This window comes from Sus scrofa, chromosome 1, assembly GCF_054392235.1.
Source record: "Sus scrofa isolate SSC_HxYL_T2T_F1_AM1 chromosome 1, Sscrofa_HxYL_maternal_Yorkshire_Landrace_v2.0, whole genome shotgun sequence".
Taxonomy (NCBI): domain Eukaryota; kingdom Metazoa; phylum Chordata; class Mammalia; order Artiodactyla; family Suidae; genus Sus; species Sus scrofa.
Window position 1 is genome coordinate 236,803,101 of NC_139383.1, and position 20,325 is coordinate 236,823,425.

The 20,325-nt window shown below is 37.5% G+C and overlaps 1 protein-coding gene across 16 annotated transcripts in view; it reads left to right on the forward strand.

Moving 5' to 3' along the window:
* Positions 1-20,325, forward strand: part of TMC1 (transmembrane channel like 1) — a 397,188-nt gene that overhangs the window by 223,951 nt on the left and 152,912 nt on the right. For 8 of the 16 annotated variants that reach the window (XR_014841737.1, XR_014841738.1, XM_021064852.2 and 5 more), the window contains one exon: positions 13,916-14,083. The exons of the other annotated variants lie outside the window; for them this stretch is intronic. Coding sequence is in view for 6 of the 8 variants with exons in the window: in XM_021064852.2 (XP_020920511.1) it covers positions 14,068-14,083 (16 nt within the window). In the remaining 2 variants the exon portion in view is untranslated. The remainder of the gene's footprint in view (positions 1-13,915; positions 14,084-20,325) is intronic. 16 annotated transcript variants of the gene reach the window in all.

Consider the following 20,325-nt stretch of genomic DNA (forward strand, 5'->3'; position numbering starts at 1 on the left):
AAAGATAAGTCAGTCAAATTGTCTTTCCTCTTTTGAACTTGATTTGGGAGACTCAGAATCAGGCAGTTAGCAATGGGAACAGGAGTTTAAAGCATGCACAGAGAGGAGTTATGAGATAGAGTTGCAAGGGGTGATGGCAGTCTGGACTTTGGAGATAGTGGAAACTATGATTAAGCAGAGTGTGTCTTTAGGCATATCTGATGTAACCTCAGACAGAGTCACGTCACCCCACTGAACATGTGCCCTAAATCACTTGTTTTAGCACAAAACAGGTATAGCTATAGAACAGATACATTCACTCCAAGAGACACTCTCTGACCACTGGACCTTTCAGCTCCATTAAACAGGATAACTCTCTGTTATGGTCTGAATGTTTGTATTCCTGGAAAATTCTTTTGCTGAAATTCTCATAATGTGATGATATTAGAGGGGGGGCTTTTGGCTGATTCCTAGATCATCAGGGTGGAACCCTCATGAATAGGATTGGACCCCTTATGAAAGAGACTGCAGAGAGACCTCAAGCCCTCTTCTGTCATGTAAAAATACAATGGGAAAACTGCAGTCTGCAGCCAGAAGAGGGCTTTCACCGTAACTTGACTACACTGACACTCTGATTTCTGACTTCTAGCCTTCAGTACTGTGAGAAATAACTTTCAGTTGTTTATAAGCCACTTATGGTATTACAGTATTTTGTTATAGTGGCCTGGACAGACTAAGACACTATCTAGAGAAATCTACCAGAGTTTAAGGTAAGAAAACAGAATTTGGGATCCAGAATGGGTCTGAAGTGATTTCCATGCTTCTTGGGATATCTAGTCTGCTTTCTTCCTCTACCAAGCAACAGAATAAAAAGACTAAGCTTCTGCCCATCACAGGTAAGGGTAAAGCTTGCCCTGATCCGAGGATGGTCCAGCTTAAAGGAGCCTTTCTGAGTACATTTGGTCAAGAAACTTGTATACATTTATATTAGTAATATATCTAAATTGTTTGGACTTGGACAATTTCTAAGAATAATTATGAAAACTGAGGGAGTTCAGAAGACTCATTTCTGGATTCCCTGGTGACTCAGTGGCTTAAGGATCCAGCATTGTCACTGCTGTGGTGCAGATTCTGTCTCTGGCCAGGAAACTTCCACTTACTGCAGGTGTGGCCAAAAAAAGACTCATTTCCCGAGTTTTCAATTTGCAATTAGCAATGTGTTATGGAATAAATAAAATGGCACAGTTTTGGGGTTGGTATCTTATTCATTTCTGTCCCAGATCTTACCCGTGCTTTTAAATCTTTTATTAATAAAGAATGTAGCAATATGTGGGTCTTTGAATCTATGAAAAATAGTAACTGTCACCTTAGAGCAGTGGTTCTCAATAAAAGATGATTTTATCCCCTGGGAACATTTGTCAATGTCTGGAGACGGTTTTCATTGTCATAACTTGGGGGCTTATGCAATTGACATCTAGTGGGCAGGGGCCAGGGATGTTGCTAAATATCCTATAGTTCAGAGGATGATGCCTCCCTCCCCCACAAAAAATAATTATTTGATCAAATATGTTAATAGGGCCAATACTGAGGAACTCTGCCTTTAAAAAGAATCTTAGAACTGCTATTGAATGTTCTTTTTTCAATCAACTAATAAGAAGAAATATGGGGTAGACAAGCAGAAATGTCAGCAGCCGTCCATGGTATTCAGAGTCCCTCAGATCTGGGTCATTTCAGATGTTTGCTGTTTACCACTGTTGATGAATTTATTTTCTGAAGTTCAGAGATTTCACAGGGACATGTTGTTAAATTGGCTATTATTTTCTCTTTTCACAAGCCTATTTTAATGGCTTTGTATTGAGATGTCTGATGAAGAGATCGTTTTGTTCTGAGTGCTGGATCTATTTTCACTTAAGAATTTTCCTAGTCAGTTCATCCTTCAACCTGAAAATTCAAGAAGTATGAATCCTGCCCACCATTCTGGCCTGTCTCTATCTCCAGTTGGCATGTCTTCTACAAGCTCCTCATGTACTTTGGACATAGTACTTCCTAACAGTTTCATAGTTAGAACACTCTATTCCTCTGAACTTTTTAATTTTTAAAATTATTCCTTCTGGTGCCATAACCATTTAACTCTGAATCATTTTTCTAGCGTCAGAATAAAAGTCTAAATTACTACAAAAAATTTAAAAATATAAAAGACTTATTTCTTTAAGATCCTCAACGAAGACTCATGGATATTCTACCGTTTCATGCCTAGCATCTGATAGGACAGACATATATCTTGAAAATTTGCTCGATAAACACATGGACATAAAGTTTTATTAATAAATTCTAGAAAGTCAATGGAAAAATTCCTTTATTCTGAGTCATTTAGGCCACATTCTTGGATTTAGGGTGTTCTGCATAACCATCTTTATAACTGCAAAAGTTCAAGAAAATAAGTATTCCAATCAATATTAAGGAGTCCCTGATCTAAAAAAAAAAAGATATTCTAGCACAGAAATGGCTGCCTAGTAAATTTTGAAGAGAAATCTGAGGGAAAATGTTTGAATTACTATAATTTTCAGAGTTTTGTCCTGAAATTGCGTGGACATGAAGATCATGTCCTCCATTCCAGAGACCTTATTGTGGTCTCAATTTAAACGAAACCTCCAAAGGATCTTCTTTGTTTATATATTAATCATCTATCAGTCCATGTATACTAGCTTGCCTGCCTTCATCTCATGAGTAATTAAATCCCAGAAGCTTGAGATTTACTTTGAATCTTCCTTTTATTTTTCCTTTTTCCTACAATTTTTTTTTTTTTCTCTTTCGGCCACTCCTGTGGCATATGGAAGTTCCCAGGCCAGGGACTGAATCTGAGCCACAGTGGTGACCTACACCACAGTTGAGGCAACACCAAACCCTTAACCTGTTGCACCACAGCGGGAACTCCTTTTCCTACTATTCTTTCAGTTCATCAGCTCATCTTCACTATTCTAATTCCAAATACGTCTTTTTTTTTTCTTTTGTCTTTTTAGGACTGCACCTGTGGCATATGGAAGTTCCCAGGCTAGGAGTCAAATTGGAGCTGCAGCTGTCAGCCTACACCACAGCCACAGCAATGCCAGATCCAAGCTGTGTCTGCAACCTGCACCCACAGCTCATGGCAATGCCAGATCCTTAACCCACTGCGTGAAGCTAGGGATTGAACCTGAGTTCCCATGGATACTAGTTGGGTTCGTTAACCAATGAACCATGACGGGAATTACTACAAATATGTCTTGAACTCATCTGCCACTCCTAGTGATCACTGCTGTCGCTTCAGTCCAGGGACCCCACTGATACTCATTGCACTGTGGCAGGCTCCTATCTGTTGTCCTACTTTATCCAACTCCTTCTCTAACTTATCAGCACACAGGAGCAGAAAGCATTAATAAAAATAATGACTGTGTTATTCACTTTATTGCTATACTATGGTAGCCCCTGTTATATGTGGGTTCTGAGTGAAGGCACAGACAGAAACAAATGAGCAGAGAGTATGAATTGACAAAAAGTCTCCTTCTGTTTCATCTTACTGAGAGGAGTAGTGACACTTGGTTAAGGCCACAGAGCTACTAACTACATGTCAGGTTTAGGATTAAAACCTAATTTTTCTAAGAATGGTCAAGGATTTCTTTATAGAAAACATACTGTCATAGTTCATTACCTTTTACTCTTAAAAAATTATTACCATTTTGTTTTGCTGCACAATCATTGTTCATCTTGGTTGAAAAATTGATACCCATTTTTTGTAAAAGTTGTTAAATTATGGAAGAGAATAAGAAGTTAAGGAGTGATTAATAATTCCTCCATGCATATAATTTCTATGTTCATCTTTATACTTTTCTTCATTTTTCTTTTTTGCCATAAGTATGCGTTTATTACTATAGTTAGAAAATATAGAGTTATATAATGTATGAAGAACTTGATTCATGGGACACAACTGCTGGTGATATTTTAACATAATTTGTTCTAATATTTGGGGTTTTTTTTGCAATTTCTGGGATATGAATTTATGTAATGCAGGGAAAGATATTTTAAGGGATGCTAACCATAAGTTTAAGAAAGTAAGCTTCATAATTTTAAACGTGATTTACACAATTAATAAATATAATTTAGCATACTACTTCTAATCCCTTGAATTTGTATAGCAACTGACTTTGACTGCAAAATGTTCAGTTTTAAGAGACCTAATTATTTCTTGGAACTATCCTTTGATAAAAGGAAAATAAATGTTATTGCCTTTTATTAGGTAATAATAGCAATATTTTTATAAGCCACTTTAATATATATAAAATATTTGACATTTTCCCAAAGATTTTCTCTGCAGAAGTTGTTTTTGGATATATGTATAAAGTCTTAAAGTAATTGATAATTTTTTTCACTGGTCTCCACATATATTAGTAGAGTTAGTCATGTAAAATATATGCTTGAAATTTAACTACTATATATACACTGTATAACTACTATTTTATTCCTGATATGTAGAAGAATAAATTAAAGGAACACTAAAAAGTTTTCTTAAGAAGAAGGATTGTATTTATTTTAAAATTATATATCATACTCAAGCGCCCTCAAATGTAATTTAATTTACCATTAGCTACATTTTTCTTTTTTTTCTTTCTTTCTATTTTCTTTTCTTTTTTGCTTTTTAGGGCCACACCTGTGGCAAATGGAGGTTCCCAGGCTAAGGGTCGAATCAAAGCTGTAGCTGCCGGCCTACACCACAGCCACAGCAACATGGTATCCGAGCCACGTGTGTGACTACACCATAGCTCATGGCATTGCTGGATCCTTAACCCATTGAGCAGGGCCAGGGATTGAACCTGCCTCCTTTTGGTTACTAGTCAGATTCAGCTCCACTGAGACAAAATGGGAACTCCCATAACCTACATTTTTCAATGGTTATTGTTTTTTCATTGTTCATCTCTCTTAATTCTTTAGGCACTCTCTACCCTCCCCCCATTCTAGCAACCAAAATTAATTGCAATTTGCATCAAAATAATTTAAAATAGGCCAAAGAACCAATTTCATAGGCCAGTTTTCAAGACATTTTGCACCTATATATACAATCAAAAAATGTATTTCTGATGTTTAAAATGAAAAAAAAAATTTAAGTGGTTAGCATAGTGCCTAGCTATTTGAAAAGCAGTTGATACTTTTTTGGTAATGTCTTTGTGATTGTCATTTTTTTGATGATATGTCGTGGTGCTACTAAAGGTTAATTGGATGCCGGCAATGTGTGTAATAATATTACAGTGAGGGTGACTGTATGTCATGGCTGGTCTGGGAGAATCATGGTTTATGTCCGTTGTCCCAGTGTCCTTTACAGCTTAACATTTTAGCACTCTCAACAGTGTCCTGACTTGGATGATTAATTGCATGGTCACTGATGTACAGTGCAAAAGTAACCGTGATAAGAAGGCCCCAGTGCCATCATCACTCATCTCTTGATTTGGGCTTAACTGTGTTGAGGCCCAGTGAGAGGGTGAATAGTCAGAGTGACAACACACTTTTCAAGTGTGGGAAAGTGGATTTAACATTAATCTACTCATTCTAGTGCCTATCTCCTCTTATGTTTTATAGATGAAGAATCAGACAGTATTTAAAAATATGAGACCATAAGACTTTATCTCTCTTCACCCTTGCTGTCAGTGTATTTTTTAGCGGGGATTTTGTTTTGGATGAAAATTTAAATAACTTTCTTAAATGTATCCATTTTTCATTTGACAGACAAAATGGAATAAAATTGGGGTGATCATAATTATGTGGCCCAAACAGTGACACTTGAATGACAGTCTTCATACCAGCTATTTGTGATTTATTTTGTGGTTGTAGGCATCACTTTCATTCTTGCTTTTTTTTTTTTCCTTCAGGGATGACTGATCTGTCAACTGAAAAATAGCCATATAGCCATATACATGTGGTCTGATTGCCACCCTCCAGTCTGATCTATGTGTCATCTCTGTGGTTTGTCAACACACCTCATTTAGGTCTTATAACTGGTAACTGTGCCTCACTGCATCTCTTAGGTGTTAATAACAATGTCAAATAGATGTACCATGTCAAAAATATTTCTCTTCACTCTTGTCTATTAGAGAATACTCAATGGTGGCTCAAAAATCTCCTGTATTTAGTACTAACTACACAATTTGTGGTGCTTAGTGCAAATTGAAAATACAGGCTGTCTTGTTCAAAAATGATTTAAGGAGTTCCCGTCATGGCTCAGTGGTTAACAAATCTGACTAGGAACCATGAGGTTGCAGGTTCAATCCCTGGTCTTGCTCAGTGGGTTAAGGATCCAGTGTTGCCATGAGCTGTGGTGTAGGTCTCAGACACAGCTCAGATCCCACGTTGCTGTGGCTCTGGTGTAGGCCAGTGGCTACAGCTCCGATTACACCCCTAGCCTGGGAACCTCCATATGACTTGGGAGCGGCCCAAGAAATGGCAAAAAGACAAAAAAAAAAAAAAAAGATTTAAGAATGTCAGTGTGGCAACAGTAGAACTTAAGCCTGGTGCCCTTCTATTCTTGAAGTCCTATGCAACTGCATAGATATTGTATCATGAAGTCAGGCCTGCTTAGATTTTTTTCATCTTTGTCTTCTTCATTTTCCTTCCAACCAAGAATTATAGACCACTTATATATGAGCACTATGCTTGTTACTGAAAATAAAAATAAGCTGACTTTAGATTCTAATGTCCCCTCTTTTAGATTCTGGTAATTAAGACCCCCATGACATAGATAAAATAGCACAAAAATTGTGACTGTATTTTTATCTCCTTCAGATTGGACACTTAGCTGTAATTTCTTATATTTCAATCTTAAGTTGCAAATTCTCTCCTCCAGGTTCTTATGACCATTGCTAACTCTAGGATCCCAGTAGTCCCTAACTCCCTGCATCTCTTACTATCCCACTCATTGCCTATTCTATTCCTACAGGAAAATTTATTTATGGCTAGGTAATATATCATGCTAATAAAGGTGTTAAAATGAGTTTAAGGTATGGTTTAAGACAGCTTAAACTCAAATGTCTCCAGGGATTAGGCAGGTAATATGAAATGTTCTTTTTCTATTGCCAGTTAATTTCATTAAAAAAAAAAAAAGAATCAGTATAGGCAGAGAAAAATAAATGCAGCTCAAAGTTAACCCAAGAGGTGTCAGTTTCCAATTTTTATTTTTGGTCAGATGTGGAGTATAATACATATGTAAGAAATTCACTTTTTAAGTGCATAGTTCTATGAGTTTTGATAAATACATTTATGTAACAACCACTGCAGGCAAGATATAAAATAGTTTCACTATCCTCCCAAATTCCTTTGTACCTCTTTGTGGTCACTTCCTCCAGCTCTTGACAACCACTGATATGTTTTCTGTCTCTACAGTTTTGCCTTTTCAAGAATATCATATAAATGGAATCCTATAGTATGTGGGTTTTGGAGACAGGCTTCTTTCTCTTAGCATAAACATTTGAGATTTATCTGTGTCGTTGTTTGTATTTCGGTTGTTTGTCCCTAATTTTCAAAGGTATTTTTTTCTTCCCTTCTTTGCTCTTTCTCTTCTTTTCTCTTTCCTTCATACTTTCTTTCCCCTTCTTGTTTCAGATATCATTTGTTCAAAAGTAAGTTAATCTAGATATTTGTTTCATGACACATCGTTATTACTGGCCCATGCATGGCTTTTATTTTAATAGTTGTATTGAGATAAAATCAATATACGGTAAACTGCACATACTCAAGTGTACGTCCTGAAAACTTAGATGAAAACTCTCACTGTCACTACCTTTTCTAGAACTTTATGTAAATTTAATAATACAATGTGTACTTTTTTCTGTCTAGCTTCTTTCATAAAGCATAATTTTGAGATTCAAATATGTTGTATATACCAGTAGTTCATTGCTTATTATTGTTAAGTAACATTACATTTTATGGATGTGTCACAATTTATCTATTCACCTTTTGTTGGACGTTTGGATTGTTTTCAGCTTTTTTTCTATAATCACTCATGCAAAAGTCTTTATAGGAACATATGCTTTCCTTTCTTTTCAGTAAATAAATATCTTAGAGCAAAATTGTATGTTAAATGTACATTTAACTTTGCAAGAAGTCGTCAAACTATTTTCTAAAGTAGGTACCGGAGTTCCCGTCGTGGCTCAGTGGTTAACGAATCTGACTAGGAACCATGAGGTTGCAGGTTCAATCCCTGGGTTGAACCTGCTCAGTGGGTTAAGGATTCGGCATTGCTGTGAGCTGTGGTGTAGGTTGCAGACGTGGCTCGGATCCCGCGTTGTTGTGGCTCTGGTGTAGACCAGCGGCTACAGCTCCAATTAGACCCCTAGCCTGGGAACCTCCATATGCCGCGAGAGCGGCCCAAGAAAATGGCAAAAAGACAAAAAAAAAAAAAAAAGTAGGTACCATTTTATGTTCCTGACAACCATGTATAAGAGCTCTAGTTGTCCCCCATCTTCTCCAACACTTGGGCTAGCCAGTCTTTTTAATTTTAGCCATTTATATAAATGTATAATTTATAGAATTTCATTTCTCTAATTACTAATGATGTTAAATATGTTTTCTTGTGCTTATTTGCCATCATTATCTTCTTTGGTGAAGTAGCTATTAAATCTTTTGCAATTTTTTTATTGGGTTGTTTGTTTTCTTATTAAGTTTTGAGAGTTTATTATATGTATATATATACATATTCTATTACATATCCTGATTATGAATCCTTCTTCAGGATATATGATTTGCAAATATTTTCTCCCAGTCCGTGATTGTCTTTTCATTGTCTTGATGATATCTTTTGAAGAGCAGATATTCTTAATTTTAATAAAGTCCAATTTATCATTTTTCTTTTATGAATTGAACAGTTAGTATTATGTCTAAAAATAAATCCTAAATCTGCCTAATCCATAGTCTTCTGTGTTTTCTAGCATTTTTTTGTGTATGGTATAAAATGCAGATTGAAGTTCAGTTTTTTAATGTATGGATATTTGATTGCTTTGACATCATCAATTGAAAAGACTTATTTCTCCGCTAAACTATCTTTGCACCTTTGTTAAAAGTTCTTTGATCACATATGTGTGGGTATATTTCTGGTCTCTCTTTTCCGTTCCAGTGATCCATTTCTCTCTCTGGATATCAATACCATATTATCTTGATTACTGTAGCTTTGCTAGTAAGTCTTGAGGTTAGGGTGTGTATGTCCTCCAACTATTGTTTTCTTTTTCAAAGTTGTTTTTCCAGTTGTATGTTACTTACATTTACAAATAAATTTTGTTATTGTTGATTTATTCACTATTATTGATATATAACATTCTGTTTTGTAAATATTCCATAATTTATGTATTTTTCAAGGTTTGTTATTATTATTCTATCAAAAACAGCGCTGATAAAATGAATAGTACTTGCCTCCTCATAAACATGTACAGGAGGTTCTTGTGTATATTCTTAGTAGTAAATTTGCCAGGTCATAGTTAAGCAATAATTTATTTTCATGGTATATTATTGGATTGTTTTCCAAAGTGTTTGAGCCCAACAAAAGCCTGAAGCTTGAGTTATAAAGTTGAAAGAACTGAGGTTAGAGAAATGTACTCTGGCAACTTCTCTGCTCACTTTGGGGCTGGCAGGCAAGGTGGGAAAGCAGTATGATAAACTGGAGACATAGCATGCTGTCTTGAAAAGCTAGGAGGGTGCAAGCTGCTGCAGATTAAGGTCTGAAAACATGTGACAAGCCGGATTGGTTTGTTAAGAGGTGGAATCCCTGGCAAAGTAAAGAGAACAAAGAGGCGGACTTTATGGTGATTGCCAGTGAAACTGACAACACACTCCATGCTACCAGACCCCCAATTCAAAGGAAAGCAAAAGCACAGCAATGACAACCCCAACCAGTGAGGCAGACCCCTGTTCAGGAAACATTCCTGAGGAGAGAATGTATACCCACTGAGCTTACTGATATAGCTGTCAAGCTCCAACAAAAGGCCAGGGAAAATATCCAAGAGTGGTTATGGGGTGATGGGATGAGGGACTGGTGAGGGGAGGCAACAGCATTTCTTTGACTGGGTAGGAAGCAAAGAAATGAGCAATATCACTACACAGCCTACCTTCTAGCAGCACCTGCATGGTGTTCAGGCCTTGGAATTGGCAGGGAGTGGGGTTGTCAAGGCACTCACTTCCTTATAGATTATTTTATATTGCAGGGAAGCTTGACCCAACAAGCAGGATCTCTCTGGACATGTGGGACCTTAGAGCTCTAGAAAGGAAATACAACAAATTCTTAGGGAACTGGGAATGAGGCTGATCTTCTACACTCTTGCCTATGAAGGCCCTGATGGGGCTACATTCATTGCAGGAAAGAAAGCCAAGATATTCCAGTACCCTTCCACTATACCTGGCATAGAACATGTGGCATTGAAAGAGGGGGTGAAGGTGAGAGTCCTGGTGTGACATATCCTATCCCTAGTCTCTCTTCCCCTGCTTGATGGTGCTGCCCTCTCTGCCAATACCTGTGGCATGCTCAACCAGGTCAAGTTCCTCAAACCAAAACCACATTAACATCTAAGGGTCAGGCCAAAAGTGTAATTCTTATAGAAGTGAAGTACCTCCCCATACAAGTTCCTACTAAATATCTAATTTTTTGAGTGCGGACTTCTGCTGTTCCTGTGGTGCCTGGTCACAGCATAGGTACCTAATAGAAATATCTTTCCGCTGGATCCACTCATATGCCAGGTGAAGGAACCAATCCAATTGTTGGACATGTATGCAGCTGCCTCCCTCTAGCTCTTCTGGATTGACACAGTGAGTGTCACCATTCTAGGGAGGGAATTGGAAAGCACTAAAGCAGTGCATTAAGGAAGAACAAGCTAGGATTAGTACTCTTAATTCATTTGGTATTACTGACACTGATCCAAAAACCTGGCCCGTGGCACACACTGTCAGTAATACAAGGCATGGATACTCTTTTTTGGTCAGTCAAATTACACAGGTGGTCCATCAGCTGCTTACCAGTAGGGTCCTAAAATAACACTGTCAGAGCCATGAGTGGCTACACTTGGATTTGGGATGGGCTTACCTCAGCTTATGGACCTTTAAGCACTCATGCAACCCTATGTTGGGAGCAAAAAAAGCACTTTAGACAGAACCATCCGGAGATATGGGATGGATATACCCAGAACTGTGTAGTCATTCTGTCACATTAAAAGATAGTGGCTGGTTTGGTACAAACTGGTCACGCCACACAAGTATTTATTGGGCAGCCCCAAATTAAACCCAGTGGTTGTATGGCACAGATCTTTGGCCATGGCTTCTATCTAGGTGGTTGGTTCCCTGCAAACTGAGTTTTCTCTGAGCACAAGGGAGACTCCACCCCATGACAACAAAAATTGCCAACCTCTCTCTCCTCAAGGCCAGATGGGTACATTCTGTTTTCCACTGGTATTATCATCTGGCTGCAATCTTTGTTCCCTCCATTGGTCTGGAGGACATTATAGCTCACATAAAAGCCTCTATTAAATTCACCCAGCGAGCCTTGTGATATCCAACAAAGTCACTCCTTATTAAACACTAAGATGTCTCTAATGAGGAAAGCTGTCTTCTGAGATAGGATAGCCAAGGAGGCACCTATGCTATTATCTAGAATATTCATACTATGTAGAACCTTTTCTAAAGCATATGAGGGTCCAGGTGAACACTCTGAGAGATTCGAACCTCAGCCTAGAGAACTTGATAAATCAGTAGTTTGGATGGGGCTCTTTGTGGAAAAAAACTGTTTCTTAATCTGTGTTTTCTCTTACACATGACTATATTGTTGCTGTGGTATTTGCCTCTAGTGTAGCAGATGGCTGCAAATGAGTCTTGATAATGAAACTTCTTGTTGACCTCTCAGGGTGCATTGTGGAAAAGGGTGTCATGTAAAATTGTAAGAGCCAGTCATGAGAGGTGGAGTACTGGAGGAGGTCATCAAGAGGACATGACTGCTCTTGACCCCCAAACTGGACCCAGGCCATTGGAGGTTTCTTATCCCCTGCCCTTGGAAGGTGCATTCTGCCTGACTTCCCTGCACCAGAGCTGCCCCAAGGACATTCTTGTGAGAGCAATGTGTTGTTGAGAGCAACTGGACTGAATATATACTCAACCCAGTTAAGGCCTCTGTATATTCTTAAGATTCTGCAGGGTGATACTGTGATCTATTTGTCTTGTGACCACTGGAGATAACCCTCATGCGTGAGTTCTTTTGTTTATTAAAACCATCAGCTACCAATCTGAAGTAGCCTGATTCTTTGGTCTCCCTTTGTCTTCTGCATATGGGGGCCAGTTTCAAATTCACCAGAGGAACAGGTTTTTAACCAACATACCCATACCACTTGTAGATTCCATTTGCATTTCTCTAGACTAGATTGGGCCTTTTTTCATATGTCTATTGGCTATATGTTCCCTCTTCATGAAATTACTGCTCATGTTTGTTCATTTTTTTTTTAAATTAGGTTACAGGCCATTTTATACTTCCTGTGTGAAATACTTGTTCAAAACTTTTACCATTTATTTTCCTTTGGGGAGTGCTTGTTTTCTTCTTGTTGGTAGGCAGAAATTCTTTATTTTTCATACTTTTATGAAGTGCTGTGTGAGTTGTATTTTTCACATGAATTTCTTTGAAACATCTTTTGATGAATAGAAATTTTAATTTTTAACATAATTAATCTATTTTTCTTTTTTGGTTTCTGTGTTCAGTCTTTTGTCTAGTATTGTTTTCATAATTTTCTGGACACAAGGCTGCAGAACATCTTTATAAGTGTAATATGGTTTTTGAAGAGTAGCATTTAGAGTTATTTTACATATATATTTAAGTTAATATGAATTAAATAACATATTGCTCTCACTCTAGATTACAGGTCCAATAAGTTGCAACAAAATTTATCAATCTCTATAAATTCCCTTGTTGAAGAACAACTTTAACACTAAATGTAAATCTTTGAGTACTTGTATCAGTTATATCCTATCTTACTATCACAGTTAAGATCTAATGTTCAGAATAGGAAAAAACTAAGTGAGCACCACTTTACAGAGCTTTGTTTTGAACCGTAATTCCAAGTGTGCACACACTACTTTTGCTAAAATCTATGTACTAGGCTTTATATTCTAGAAGAGTCCTGTCTGTGCACAAATCCATCTGTGAAGCCAAAAGTTGCCCTGGTATAAATGTGCTACCAGGATCCATTTCAAAACAGTGCTTCCTCTTGCCAAGGTCAGTGGCTATCACTGAAGTAACCAGAGAATGCCAGCATTCTCCCTCTCAAAAAGGCAGCCTCCTTTGCAACATTAAATTTTAGCACTTTTTGTTCCTTTCTTTTCTTTTCAGTGATGGGAATCTTTTTTGTTTATCACTTTAAAGTAAGGATCACTATCTTCCTTTGAGAAGTGTTGATAGAATACATTTTTTAAATTTCCCAGAAAATGACAATTTCCTTTTATAGTAAGTTTTATTTTCAGAGAAGCTGAGAAAATAAACACAGTGTCTCCAGGTTTCACCACATTGGGATTGATTGCAAAGCTGAATGTGCTGTAGCTTTGCTGCTTAAACCTGAACTCCACATGCAAGAGTAGCCTTATTTACTCATTTAATTTACCACATCAACTTAGTGGTCAGTATTTCTCACCTTTCTGGAAGTACACTCCCTTACATTGCCCTTTGTACGTGTAATTGGGGTAAAGCTCTAGAATGGGAGGCATGTAAAATGAGGCAGCCAAGTATATGCAAACTGGAATGAAGCCAGATTTGCTTTGAATAGGACATACACGATCAGTTTTATTTTGAACATGGGCCCCAAATACAGCCCTTTTGACCTGAGTACTCCAGCCCTAAATGGCAAACTAAACATTCATGAAAATTTAATGGCAAGGAAATTAGTACCTTCTTATGTTTCAGACTGTGAAATGGCACCAGGGAGCACTTTCAGCAACAGGCAGAAGTGTGTGGATGTGCTGGACCAGACCCGAAATATTTGTCCCTTCAATCTGTCATCTCTCTTCAAGTTAGTCTGCAGCCCAGCCCAGACGTTCTGACAGGATACCTCCAGGATGCCGCCCAAGAAAGGTATTTCAAAATAAGCACCATTTGGAGGGTACTCTACCTTTCTTAGAGATTGTACATTTTGAAAAGTTTGTTTCACAATTTTTGTTTCCTCTTTGGAGCTTTCCTCTTTCTATTTTTCTGTGGCTAGGGTCCCTATGTTTCTTGAAAAATTAGGAAGGAGTCAATATTTCGTCAACTTCTTTTCTTCCATGGATGTATCATTTCACCAACTAGCAAGTGCTTGAACTTACCCTTCTTTCATTTAGGAAGACAATGGGGGAAAGTAAAATATACTGAGATTCCAGTACTATGACTCAAACTCAGAGTTCAGTTCACAGCAGTGACCTCTTGTCAGATTGGTGTGTGGATCAGCTTTGTGAGGGAGACCTGTCCTAATTCAGTTTGTAAATTAGATACAGTTCTGAATTAAGTAAAGTTAAAGGGGAGAGGAAAGAGGATTAAGGCAGAGAAAAAGAAGAGAGACATAATACCTTATTCAGGGGTATTTATGTGAAGAGAAACAATATGATGAAACATTTTGGTTACTGTGACTTGTCACAGGGGTGCCTTTTCAGTACTACAGAGATAATGTGTGGCATATTCAGCTGTCATTCTGTGATGCTTATGCAGCTTACATTTGGATCTGTTGTCACCCTCATTTCAGTCCCCAAAAGACAAACTGGTAAAATTTTTAAATATGGAAAACCTGGAAATACGTATTTGCTTTTCGGCATAGAACTTCTTATCCAGATGGCCTTGGTCTTCATCATTCCTTTAGCTGACTATTTAATCTTAGAATGGAAAGTGGAGACAGAGATCTCACTGAGAGATAATCTACTGAAGTCATCCAGGCCTGTGACTTGAGAATTTGAGCAGTATCCTATTTAATATGCTCAGTTATTTTATTGACTTCAGACATCTGGACAGTCTTAGGAATATTATTATCAAAATAGGTCATTGCTTTCAGAAAACAAAACCCAAAACAGTGACTTATTTGGAGGATCAATGCACTTTTCCAAAGAATCTATTAGAAATAGCTCATAGTTGTATATTAGCTTTTAACAGGTGGAGTTGGTTTTCCATGGATAAGTGCAGGGTTCAAATTTTATATAAGATGTTTGACTTCAACACCTTTAGGAGTTTTTAACCTGGGGTCCTCAAACTCTTCAAGCTATTTTGGTATTTGTTGGTCTTGGCAGGATCTTTTTTTTTATTTTTTTATTTTTATTTTATTTTTATTTTTTAAAGGGAGATTCCCAGGCTAGGGGTTGAATCAGAACTAGAGCTGCCAGCCTACACCACAGTCACGTCTGTGACCTATACTGCAGCTCTTGACAACACTGGATCCCTAACCTACTGAGCGGGGCCAGCAATCAAATTCGCATCCTCGTGAATACTAGTTGGGTTCTTAACCCACTGAGCAACAATGAGAACTGGCAGGATCTTTTTTGATCTCCAACAATTCTTATAAAAACTTGCAATAAGGCTGCTCAGGCTATCTTAAATGTCAGCCATCTCATTAAATAAGCAAGATTGGAATTGATTATTCTTGCTATTTATTAATGCTCTTTATTATATCATTTATTAATCTTATTACTTTCACAATAGATGTTTGAAAATTTAATCTCTTTATTTTGATTATGAGTGAAACCTATGTTGTTGCAGAAAATGTGTAATTTTTTTTAAATTTTTTATTACTCAAATGAATTTATCACATCTGTAGTTGTATAATGATCATAACCATCTGATTTCACAGGATTTCCAGCCCACAGCCCAAGCACATCCTCCCGCCCCCAAAACTGTCTCCTCTGGAGACCATAAGGTTTTCAATGTCTGTGAGTCAGCATCTGTTCTGCAAAGTTCAGTCTGTCCTTTTTTCAGACTCCACATGTCAGTGAAAGCATTTGATGTTGGTGTCTCACTCTATGGCTGACTCCACTTAGCATGATAGTTTTTAGGTCCATCCATGTTGCAAAAAATGCTGGTATTTTGTTCTTTTTAATGGCTGAGTAATATTCCATCGTGTATATATACCACATCTTCTGGATCCACTCCTCTGTCGATGGACATTTAGGTTGTTTCCATGTCTTGGCTATTGTAAATAGTGCTGCAGTGAACACTGGAGTACATGTGTCTTTGCGAGTCATGGTTTTCTCTGGGTAGATGCCCAGGAATGGGATTGCTGGATCAAATGGGAGTTCTATGTTTAGTTTTCTGAGGCATCTCCATAATGCTTTCCACAGTGGTTGCACCAATTTACAATCCCACCAACAGTGTACTAGGCTTCCTTTTTCTCCACACCCTCTCCAGCATTTATTGTTTGTAGACTTTTGGATGATGGCCATTCTGGCTGGTGTAAGGTGGTACCTCTGAGTGGTTTTGATGTGCATTTCTCTAATGATGAGTAATGCTGAACATTTTTTCATGTGTTTTTTGGCCATCTGTATGTCTTCTTTGGAAAACTGTCCGTTTAGATCTTCTGCCCATTTTTTGTTGGGCTTGTTTGTTTTTTTGGTATGGAGCTGCAGAAGTTGTTTATAAATTTTGGAGGTTAGTCCCTTGTCAGTCAATTCACTTGCAAAGATTTTCTCCCATTCTGTGAGTTGTATTTTTGTGTTGTTTAGGGTTTCCTTTGCTGTGCAGAAACTTTGAAGTTTGATTAGGTCCCATTTTTTTTATTTTTGTTTTTGTTGTCAATACTCTGAGAGGTAGATCTGAGAAGATGTTGCTGTCGTTTATGTCAGAGAGTGTTTGGCCTGTTTTCCTCTAGGAGTTTTATAGTGTCTGGTCTTATATCTAGGTCTTTAATTCATTTTGAGTTTATTTTTGTGTATGGTGTTAGGGAGTGTTCTAATTTCATTCTTTTCCATGTGTCTGTCCAGTTTTCCCAGCACCACTTATGGAACAAGCTGTACTTTCTCCATTGTATATTCTTGCTTCCTTTGTCATAGATTAGTTGGCTGTAGGTGCATGGGTTTAATTCTGGGGTTTCTATCCTGTTCCACTGATCTATATTTCTGTCTTTGTGTCAGTACCATGTGGTTTTGATGACTGTTGCTTTGTAGTATAATCTGAAGTCCGGGAGCCTGATTCCTCCAGCTCCATTTTTCTTTTTCAGGATGTCTTTGGCTATTCTGGGTTTTTTGTGCTTCCAAAAAATCTTTAAAATATATTCTTTGAGTTCTGTGAAATATGTTCTTGGTAATTTGATAGGGATGCATTGAATCTGTAGATTGCCTTAAAATGTGTAAATTTTATAAAAATATGTTAAACAATGACACCAAGAAAAGCACAGAATTCTACCACAAAAAGACCATCATTGACATTTGGGCATCTTCCAGAATTTTTCTATGAAAGTTATATTTAACTTATATTTAATAAAATAGAAACAAATTCATAGATGATGAGTATAATTTTTGACAATGTTTGAGCTTCATAAGATATGAAAAGAACAATATCACTGCCTACTTTGGTTATATAATATCATAGTATTTTAACAATAGCTTCCATTTTTGAGTGCATATTATATGCCGGACTTTGTTTAATATGTAGTGATGAGTTGCCATGATGGTTAGATATGAAGAGGTGGCAAGTGATATCTTATTGGTTTTCCCTTTCAACAAGCTATGAAGAAAAACAGAAGGTCAACAGGCAGGTGCATTGCTCAGAATGTCGGACTTCTCCAGACAGGATACAAAGAAACACTGCTCATAGAGGTACTCCATAAACGGGTGAAGAGGGGCAAAATTATTTGCCCGGATCCCTCCTGTCTCCTCTTTTTACTCTATGGAGAGTTAATAAAACATGCTTCTGGTTATGTTATCCACCTCTTCAACAGGGCACTGCTATAAGATGCCAGATCCCACACTATATCATGTGGATTGCATCCAAGTCTGAAAGTGGCAGAGGCCCTAAAAACTCTGGGCTTACAGGCAGTCAACTATTCCATGTACATGGCACTTTATAAGAAAGTGATTGGTTAGGGTTGGGATGCTGTTAGAGCCTTAGAAGGGAAGCTTTTGAAGGAATTGGATGAGGTACTTGAGGTTTGTGTCTGATACAGAAAGAAAGGATGCCAAAAACGTTTGGAATATAGAAATACTAGGGCCTGGTGAGATTGAATCCATCAAGAGGAGAAAGAGGAAGTTGCTGAGAATGACTCCAAAGATTCTGGCTTGGTCAACTGAGTAGAAGGAAATCCCAATAAATAAAACAGAGAAGCACCAAAAAAAAAAAAAAAAAGAAAAAAAGGTTTGGTTAAGGTAGAGCTTGATATTTTCTGGAGCTCAGAGAGGTGGGTATTGGTAATAGAGATTTGGCGTAATCTGGGAATTGAAGTTACTAGAATACTGTTGCTTCCAGGGAAGAATATATAGAATGGTGAAGGAAGACAGCCAATGATGGCAACCTGGACAACTTAAGCATTTAGTGTGGATGTACAGGATAAGACATGGAAGAAACAGAAAGGATGATTCAGGAGATACTGGAGAGAGTCACAGAAGCTAAGGGAACAGTTTCCAGAGGAGGGCTGATGGTCAGTTAAGAACATCAGTATATTGCAAAGAAATACCTTGCAATGCAGACTAAGGATTTGTAAAAATGATGCTAATTATGAGTTGTAATTTAAAATGTAACATATTGAGGAGTTCCCATTGTGGCTCAGTGGAAACGAATCGAACTAGTATCCATGAGGATGCGGGTTCAATCCCTGGCCTCGCTTAGTGGGTTAAGGACCTGGCATTACCATGAGCTGTGTGGTGTAGTCTCAGATGCGGCTTGGATCCCGAATTGCTGTGGCTGTGGCATAGGCCAGCAGCTATAGCTTCAATTAGACCCCTAGCATGGGAACCTCCATATGCTGTGGGTGAGGCCCTAAAAAAAAAAAAAAAGCAAAATAGTAATAATAACCTTCTGAGCCACAAAGGAACTCCTGAAAGTAGAATTCTAATTTGATAGTTTTTTTTTTTTTTTTTTACTTTTTGTACTTAAAGGGTTTCGCTCTTTCATTGTTTCTGATGAGAAGTCTGTGACTATTCTTATCTTTATGTCATTTTTCTCTGTCTACTTTTAAGATGTTCACATTATTACCATTCATTTTAGCAATTTGTTCATCCTATGCCCTCTTATAGTTTTATTAATCTTTTTCTATTTGGAATTTGCTGAAAGTTTTGGATATTTGGTTTATAACTGCCATCAAATTTAAAACAATTTGGCCATTATTTCCTCACTTTTTTTAAACTCTCCCTCTGGAACTGCAATTACACATATTTTAGACCATTTATTAACACCTCACAGATCATAGATGTTTTCATTTTTTAATATTATTTTCCTTCTATATTTCATTTTGAATAAAATCACTGTCTTCAAGTTTGGTGTTCTTTTCTTCATCAACATCTAGTCCAGGTTGATTCAGATTTTTAAATTTTCTTGTTTTTCTCATTATGTTCTTAAATATATGGACTGCATTTATAATAGCTGTTTTACTGTTGTTATCATGCTGGTTTTTACTGGATCTATTTCTATTAGTTGATTTGATTGCTCTCCTGGTTGAGGGCATTATTTTCTCAACTTATTTGCTTATCTGGTGGTTTTTTAAATTCACCGTTAGAAATGTTAAATTTTATATTTTTGGGTGCTGGGATTTCTCTGTATTTCTTTAAATATTGTTGGGTTATTTTCTGGGATGACTTCAAATTAGCTGGATGCTTTTGAGACTTGGTTTTAAGCTCTGTTAGGGTGACTCAGAGCAGGGCTAATTTGGTCTGGGCAATAACTTTCTGAGCACTCCAACTAACACTCTGTGAATTAAGAGGTCTCTCCTTTCTGACTGGTGGAAAATCTGAACTTTTCCTGACTCCGGGAGCTCCAGAAACTATTCTGCTCATCCTTTTTAGTGTTCTTTCCCTGGTAGTTACCACACATATGTGCACACATCAGTACTCAGCCAATATTTGAAAGGATATGTCTGCAGAGCTAGAGTGCACACTCTTGCTCTCCTTTCTAAAGCTCTGTTTTTTTCTGGATTTTACCTCATAAATTCTGACTGCCTTGAACTTCCTGAAATCAGAAGCATGTCTCCTCAACTCAGTGAGACCACAAACCTCAGTTTGGATTCCCTCTCCCTGTGCTGTAGCATAGAAACTACCTTCAGGCAAAATGATCAATGTCAGGGCTCATCTCATTTGTTTTGCTTCTTTGAGGGATCACTGTTTCGGGCTGTCTATTGAGCAGTATCTGATAAAGAAATGTTTCATCTATTTTGT